General features: G+C 37.6%; 1 protein-coding gene and 1 long non-coding RNA gene across 9 annotated transcripts in view; one reads left to right on the top strand and one right to left on the bottom strand.

Annotated features, from left to right (window-relative positions):
* The window catches only part of NEXN (nexilin F-actin binding protein), a 14,031-nt gene extending 11,125 nt beyond the window's left edge, over positions 1-2,906 (top strand). For 6 of the 8 annotated variants that reach the window (XM_029963996.1, XM_029963995.1, XM_029963993.1 and 3 more), the window contains 4 exons: positions 60-281; positions 1,340-1,525; positions 2,120-2,480; positions 2,586-2,906. In XM_029963996.1, the coding sequence (XP_029819856.1) occupies positions 60-281; positions 1,340-1,525; positions 2,120-2,480; positions 2,586-2,599 (783 nt within the window). In that variant the 3' untranslated portion in view covers positions 2,600-2,906. Of the gene's footprint in view, positions 1-59; positions 282-1,339; positions 1,526-2,119; positions 2,492-2,585 lie in introns of those variants that run through there. The other 2 variants (XM_029963997.1, XM_029963991.1) reach the window with 1 other exon arrangement.
* A 981-nt stretch (positions 2,907-3,887) lies between these two features.
* On the bottom strand, positions 3,888-8,813 carry LOC115307899. Its single transcript, XR_003916255.1, has 3 exons — positions 7,385-8,813; positions 6,453-6,500; positions 3,888-5,527 (listed from the first exon to the last, which is right to left on the bottom strand). It is a non-coding gene; the product is annotated as an uncharacterized LOC115307899 (long non-coding RNA).
* Positions 8,814-8,819: the final 6 nt, after the last annotated feature.

Raw genomic sequence — 8,819 nt, 5'->3', positions numbered from 1 at the left:
GGGCAGTAAAACTAATTTAGGGCCTTTTCCACCTTACACATTCTGTGATTTCTCAACAGCTGGAAGAAGAGTGTGAAACTTTTGAGCTGAGCAAAGAATATGAAGAACTAATAAAGCTAAAAAGAAGTGGTTCTATTCAGGCAAAGAACTTAAAAAGCAAGTTTGAAAAAATAGGACAGTTGTCTCAAGAAGAAATACAGAAGAAGATTGAAGAAGAGCGAGCAAAGAGGAGAGCAATGGATGAAGAAATAAGAGAAAGAGAAGCTGAAAAATTCCAGGAGGTAAGTTCATTGTGTGTATGTTAATGATATAATTAGCCAGCACATTAATGATCCAGGAGGGGACTATGCTGCTGCTTTCATCAAATTTTGGTGTATTTCTAAAATGATGTTTTCCCTTCTTTCCTGTTCCCTCCTTGGATGTTGAGGATCTCTCACCCAGCATCCCCAAAGGAAACAGCACCTGGGCAAGCAGAGAGATATTTTTCTGCTCCAAGTCCTCAGTTCAGCATCTTAACCTGAGACCTGCCAGCCTGAGGGTTTAAAACATTCCTGTCTGAGAATTATCCATTAGCACTTGAATTGCTTCTCCTGCTGAACTCAATTCATTCTCCACTGTATGAATTAAATCCAAACCACACCCAACCCAAACAAAACCACTTGAAGTCTTTTTATCAGGTTCACTCACTCCTCAGGGTAGAGCAGAGGAGGATGCCCACCTATCTATAGCTCAGACTGGAACCTCACACTTTTCAGAGGGGAAAAAACAAGGATTGGAGCCATCAGTCTGCACAATCCACACAAGGGTCTGGGACCCACCAGCCCAGTGGGAGCTTTGGTGCCATAATTCTGTGGCAGTGCCCAATCCTGTGACAGCAGCAATCCTGTCCTGGGCTCCTCTGCACAGCACTCACTCACTCCTGGGGCAGCTCAAAGCCTGGCTTTTAGTTCTGAACTTTTAAATTAATGATTGACACTAATTGTTTCTGTAAGATCAACCTTAGGGGTTGAACCTAGGCTACCACCATGGCATAAAACTCAAGTCACTGAGGATTCACCACTGGCACAAAGTATTAAATTTCTATATGAATAACACTTCAGGAGTATTTTCTACCTATCATTTTTAAAATTACTTTTGCAAGTATTTTGCCCTATCCTGGGATAAACTATTACAAGACTTGATTTTAGACCCCACATTTAACAAACCTGAGAAAAAAAGCAGGATTTTGTGTGGCTTTTCTCAGTTAAAAAGAACTGTGGGAACATAAAAAATTAGTTTTACCATCGTACACATATCAAAGATAATAAATAAGTCCTGTTTTGAACGTTTTCTTCCCAAGGAGGACGATGTAGATGTGAGACCAGCCAAGAAATCCGAGGCTCCCTTTACTCACAAGGTGAACATGAAGGCCCGTTTTGAGCAAATGGCGAGAGCCCGGGAGGAGGAGGAGCAGAGGAGGATCGAGGAGCAGAAATTCCTGCGCATGCAGTTTGAGCAGAAAGAGATCGATGCAGCCCTACAGAAGGTATAAATCTTAAAGCCTCATTCCTCAGTCCTAAGTGTCATTTAACTTTGCTTCTCATTACCACTGATGACAACACTACCAGAGACACAAAAGGAACCTTTCACTTGTTTTAGCAGCTGCTGGGAATTGCTGAGGTAACATGAATAATGTAAAAATTGCATTTGGTGTTTACCCTTCATGGAATTAAATGGTTTGGGTTGGAAGGGACCTTAAAGATCATGTATTTCTGACCCCCTGACATGGGCAGGGACACCTCTCAGCAGACCAGGTTGCTCCAAGCCCCATCCAGCCTGGCCTGGAATATTTCCAGAAGAGTACAAGACACTGCTAGGAAAGGTCATGGCATCCCTTGAACAGTCTGAAAATGGAATCTACACTTGTGCCTGTATTTTACACCAAGATCCCAGCCTTATTAAAATGCATTTTACTGCCTGTTGCATTCCCAGATTCAGGGCATATGTGACCTAGTGAGGACAGGTGTGGCATTTCCCCTTCTCACAAGCACCATAACTTGTCTGTGATCAGAGATGCATCACTGGCAGTCACACTGCTATTGCCACTTTAAATGTTCTAAGTCGACTTATTTCAAAACAGAAAAGAGAAGAGGAAGAAGAAGAAGAGGGAAGCATCCTTAATGGTTCTACTTGTGAAGATGAGGAGGATCAAGCTCGATCTGGAGCTCCCTGGTTCAAGAAGTCACTGAAAAACACCTCAGTTGTTGATGGCGAGCCAGTGAGATTCACAGTTAAAATCACTGGAGAACCCAAACCTGAAGTTACGTGGTGGTTTGAGGGGGAGATGTTGCAGGACTCTGAGGACTATCAGTACATTGAAAGAGGAGAAACCTATTGCCTTTACTTGCCAGAAACCTTCCCAGAAGATGAAGGGGAATATATGTGTAAAGCAGTCAACAACAGAGGCTCAGCTGCCAGCACCTGCATTCTCACCATTGAAAGTAAGAGTTAGCATTTTAATCTGCCTAATTGTCACTCTTCTTTGCATCTTTCCTGTTACCAAAACCTAATTACCTTTCTCTCTTAACCCTTCTTGTATTTTCTAGCTGATGACTACTAATGCTCTACCTTAGCTGGAATCTTTCTTCCCCTCAACTTTCTTACTGCATCATCTCTTTCTCTGATGGGGCCAACTAAAGAAAGCAAGGATATGCATTAATTTGTCATTCCTGCATCAGAATAACCTTCGAATTATGAGTGTGTCTGGATTCCCTACTCGAGGCAAAAATCAGTACTAAAGGCTAAAAAAAAAAAAAGAATCAATGTATGAAAGATCAACAAAGGAAAAAGCTGAATTAAAATAGTGCTCCCCCATTCCAAGACCAACTGCTGCATAACAGAATAAAGCTGAATACACAACCTGGAAACCTGTGTCGTGGTGTCAGTCTGTTGGTACACTTTGCATGAGCACTGAATATTTAGGCTGTTTAACTTAATCCCAGAGGCACTGAACTGGCAAAAGGAAATACCTATTGATGATGTTCAGAAACCCAAGTGTACTGTTTTTAAAGAATAAAAGATTACCTAACTGCTCACCACTGCTGCCTTTTTCCAAAGAGCATTCATTACTTCTTGCTTTAAAATGGGCTTGCATTTAAACTGTTGTGCTCTGACCAACCCATGCAGATGATAATCCTAAAGGAAAACCATCTCCCTTAGGCTTGTAGTGCTCTTCATAATACCAACACTATCTTGGAAAACTTCTGATTTTTTCACTGATTAACTGATGCAGGGACAGTTGGTGACAATTATGATTGGTTCATATTTTAAGTTTAAAAGAAACAAGCTCTAAGAAAAAAAGTTTTCAGAAAGTGCCTGTTTTCTTCATCTTAATGCAATAAATTTATTGCCCCATCTCTAAACATTGTCTTAAGGCTACTGGACTATTTTTCTCTAAGGCCTCTTGACATCAACATTGATGTCACTGTGCCAACACCATCTGAACCAGATTCAGCTTCTTTAGGAGTAACTTTACAAAAAAATAGTCACATTTTAAATGAAAGAACACGTGTACAGGCCTGGACATAAGGACAAGGTAAGCTGCAGTAAATTAAAGTTCTGCAGTCATTTCAAAAAGAAATATCCCTGTGGCAGAACCTGCTGCTCTTTGTCCAGTTCCCTACTGGAATTCACTCTTCTGCCTCCAGAAAAAACGGTAACGAGCTGCACTAATTGATGTTTTCAATTAGTACTTCCCCTAATAGCCATATAAACAGATTCTCCTTCATTTCATGTGGGTGATGCTAATTCACAGAAGTACTACTTGCTGCAGTATTTTTCCTCTGAAGCTGTTATTTCAAACTAACAGAGGCAGGGACAGGAGCATAAAAAAGACAAAACCATTGCTATTATTATCCATCAGTTTACATTTATTGAGAAAAACCATACAAAAACCATTATACAGTTAATGTGTACCCATATTACATACAATGTCAATGCAAGCTCAAAACCACATTTTTGTAAAGCATTCAATTTACCTCAAGTCCAAGCTGCATCTCCCTAAGACACTGTTCCCATCACAGTTGCCTTTTAAAGCCAATCTTCTTTTTACACACGGGTAGTTTCTGCAGAGAACACTTTTCTCAGGACGAAAAGGCATTTCACATGCACGCAAGAGAAATATTTGTGCACACATGAGAGTTTCACAAGCTATTACTAGGGAAGAGGGAATCCTGGCAATTGTATGCTTTCTGAAAAGCCCAGTCCTCCCTTCCTCCCCCCACTTCCAGAAAAAAAGCAAAATAAAAAAGCTTTTAGCATGCAATGGAAAACTTAAGAATTACTCTGGAAGAGAACAGGGGAGAAACAGTTTCTACCATCCAATAAAATACCACCAGAAAAAGATGAAATATCTCAAGATTAGGCTGTGCAAGTGAATCATGATCCTGTCTGCCTGGACAAGTGAAGGAGATGGCTTATGATCAAGCTACACTGAAAATAAGCTACCTTATATTTTGGTTTCTGTCCTAATGAAGTACAGGCTGCAGGGAGCGATACAAAAATGCTTTTCCTACTTGGAAAATTATGCTTGCTTTGTCAGCTTTGCACACTTCACATTCTACTCTATTTGTGGGACACTAAAGGGTGGGGCTGGGCTAAGTGGGGAACATTTCCAGACACCTTTTGGACAAGTTCACTGCGTTTCTAAGGAAGGCCAGTTCTCTCTCTGGCTACTGGAGAGCTCCAATAATCTCCTGTTCTCCCAAGAACTACGAGTTTGGAGACAGAGGTGAAAACTGAACACTATCTTAGCACAAAGTAGCGTGGCTGTAAGGCCAGCAGTGAGAGAGCTGGAGTCATACACCTCAAATACTGCACACAAGAACAGCCCACCTTCCACACACTCCCAACATCCCAACACACCGGCTGCTCCTTCTCTATCTCCTCCCACAGGCTAAATTAACAGCTGAAAGACTGTTCAAGGTATTTTAGGAGTAACAGTTGAAGAAAAAAGTACCATGTAAAAAGGAAGTGAACAAATGACTCATCCCCACACTAAATTCACAGTATCAAACTCTAAATGGAACACACACCTAACCTTTTCTCATGTCAAAAATGAAGTTACATGTTAAAACTACAGATGAAATACTAAGTGGCTTGAGAAACTGAAGCACAACTATTAATTTAGTTCAAAAAATTAAACTTGGCTGTTTAGAAGAATATAAAGTAAAATAGATGGTTTATATTATTCAATCACAGTTTAAAAAAAAAAACGTAACAGATTATGGAACATTTATGGTCAAACAAAGAATAGTTCAAAGAATGAAAAGTGATCAGAACAAAAATCATACCCTACACCATTATGTATGGGATACATTGCAAATCTGTTATGCTTTTGCCAATTTTACCTTCCACATGGAGCCCTTCTATGGTCCATGCTCATCGGCTCACCAATGGCATACACTCAAAGGATTCCTCTTTACTGGTAGTAACTATCTCAGGACCTGATTCTATGAGCTATGATTTGGTGCTTGCAGCATCTTCAGCACTGTGTGTGAAAATGAAGGCAGGATTTTTGAATATTTTTCTTTGATGTAACAGATAAGCAGGACTTTTGAAAGAGGAGCAGCACATTTTAGAAACAGAATAATGAACAAAAAAAACCCAAAGATGCTGCTTTATGTTAAGCTAAAAAAAAAAAGAAAAACCAACAACAAAAACTCAAAACAAAAACCTGTACCAGACCATCTGTAAGACATATAACATTTTATACTATCAAAATATACAGCAATTCAGTTAAAGTATCAAGAAACAGGATACACTGACTGCTATATCAATAAAATAGTATTTGCTGTACTGTTAACATTTAATTGGTGCACATGCTTGTTCAGTTATAAAACATACTGATCTCAAACTCCACAATCTGTTTTCCTACCGTGTCAAGTATGAATAAGCAAACTAAGTTATCTAAAGATTCCACTAACACACTATAACTGTAAGACAAGTTATTGAGTTCAGTGATAACAACAAGAATCATATTCTTTACATTAGGTCTGATGGGTTTAAGTGGGAATAGTGCCCTAGTATAAAAAAACATTTGTGAAGGCTGTTGACATTTCTAACCGAAGTAATTCCTGCATATTTTAAAGGTTTTGATTCTTTAATTGCAACAATTAGCTATTGGAGGAAAAATAACAAAAATTACTTATTCTGATCAAGTTCAATTACTGCAATCTAATAATCTTTTTAAAAAATAAAACAAAAAACAAGAAAAAAGAAAAAATACATATTTACCTAGAAATATAAACAGTTGTTTAAAAACTTAAGACTTTCCACTGAAATGGAACCGTGAGTAACAATGCATTTGGGGAAGCAGCAGATTGCTTTTCAATACACAACCACAAAGATCTCACAGGGACAACATTAATGTACTGAAATATATTAATTTATATACTTCCTTAGGTTGTGCTTACCTGTTGCTTTTTTGCAGCAGAACCTAAGGTGGAAGGTCTGGGAAGGCACTGTGAAGTATAAATAATTGCACTGTTTGCAATTAATAAAGATTTTATACCTTAAATGAATCAAAATCAACAGCCTCCATTTTGTGACTGATAAAGAATCCAGTGAATTTAATTTTTGCTCAGTTTAGTACATAATAAATGCACCATTCTGTAAGGTTATCTACAAAATACCATGCAAAATACCTGAACTATTAAACTTAATGCCCTACACTAAAGATAGCAAATACTGTCCTAGCCTTTTGCAAGCTACCAGCATAATTCCTACTTTTAAAAGGGATAAAAATAATTCCTTCTATTTCTACAGCACAATACATACATTGCTGATTACCTGAATAAACTACTTCAGTTTTCAAGCCTTAACTTTTACTTCTCTGTGCAGCCACCCTAAAAAAATTTATTCTCAAAGCAACAACATGGTGTTCCAAAAAAATAAAGCAATTAACAGTTACAGAATTATTTAAAACATACCTACATCACTACATATCCACAAACTATCTGAAGACAAAGACAACTTCTGTCTAACAAGTGGTTCCAAAGACTTCAATGTTACGATATGCAAACTTTAAAACACTGAATGACAGCTGTCTCAGGAGTACTAATGAAAAAAACTATTACTCAGATAAACAGAAACATGATTTGCTTTAGCTATTGCTAAAAGTTTCAGGAATACTTACCCACAAAGCTCATATTATGTGTATGTATATATATATATATATATATATAAGCAAACCTATGGTTCTGAATTAAGAAGCAATTATGATTTCCTAAGATATCAGCACTGTATTCCAACATAATAGTCACACAAGTACGGCATTTGCATTATGTGGAACATTGACAAAAAGATACTGTTGCAGTTCATCAATTTGTCATTCTGATGTACTTACAGTGCAATGCTCCTTGAAGGAACAATCAAGGATGATACACAGCACAGTCCTCCTCACCCCTATAGAGCTAGTTCTATACTGGCTGGATCAAACCTGCACTTCAACAGACAATGGCAAGACAGACTGTAGTGCATGTCATCTAACAGATGCAAAGAGCAAACATAGGATTTCAAGAGAATCAGCTTTTCAGTATGAGCATTAGAGCAATAAGAAGTTTCAAGTATATATAGAAAAATAATCAGTCGATTCAAATACTTGAATATTTACAAAAACAGAAGTTATCTGCTCTGCAGGAAGTTCTCAACCGCTCCCACCACTCAAACAAAACAGCGTTTCAAGGACAGATGCAATTTTTCTAGCTACTATGCAAACCACATTGACTTTCTACACTGCATTTTGAAGTGGACTACTTTAAACTGAAGGCTTAAGCACATTACACTTAAAAGTAAGTTTTATAACTAGTCTGAAAAAATCCATAAAATAGTTATGCAGGAACAGTTCTGAAGTACTCGTTAAAAACAAAAGTTATCTGTTATAGCAGCTGCACAGGTCTGAAACAGTGGTCATGTCTAAAGGAAATTTCACTGTTAATGCAATGGAGTATGCCAAAAGATCACCTTCTTAAACACATGCAGTTTGAATCAAATAGAAAGAAAATTAAGGTATCAAGATTACTGGTGCTAGGCAGCAAAATACAATGAATGAAAGAGATCCTCCATCTACAACTATTCTGCAAGGGGGGAAAAACATGCTAACGACAAGTTTTTAAACTCAACAAGGTTTCACCAGGGGGGGAAAAAAAAACCAACTCATTTGTGTACAGGTACCTTGATTCAGCGTTGCAAATCAATCCTATAGTTCTGCAATACCCACATATCCAACTTACCGACACAGGAGGTTTCATATTATTTATTGTAAAGCACAAAACAGGCATTTTTAAAAGTGATAAAGTATACATTGAAAAAGTACATTTATATCACAAAGCATTGACCACATAATTGCAAATACATTTGCTGGAATGTGTACATCTACACTAATACTAAAAACAAACCATTTTTTTTTCATTTCTACACAGAAATATTACCTCCTATCAGTAGTGATAGATATTTTGTACATTTTCAAAAACACTATTTTTTTTTTAACCAAAATTAAGATCTTCATCAAGGCGTCTGCATCCATACATTTAACAAAGGTTTTTTCCCCCACACAATGAAGCAAATACTGTATTGTCCACTTCTTATTATTGGCCCTGTGCAGAAGAAATACATAAGAGATACACAAAAAGTTAAAGAAAATCCTTTAAATCGAGCTAACTCAGGAGTGAAGCCTTTAAGAAAGAAAAATTGGTTAATGTAAATGGTGGTGGCTTCTTGCATGGTTTTCAAAACCCTGGGAGGAGAAAGTTGTTCTTTTTTTTTTTTTTTTTAAAAAAAAA

Source organism: Manacus vitellinus, unplaced genomic scaffold (assembly GCF_001715985.3).
Source record: "Manacus vitellinus isolate BGI_N305 unplaced genomic scaffold, ASM171598v3 scaffold_67_pilon, whole genome shotgun sequence".
Classification (NCBI taxonomy): Eukaryota; Metazoa; Chordata; class Aves; order Passeriformes; family Pipridae; genus Manacus; species Manacus vitellinus.
Note: the sequence above shows the minus strand (reverse complement) of the source record. Positions and strands in the feature narration are given on the sequence as shown.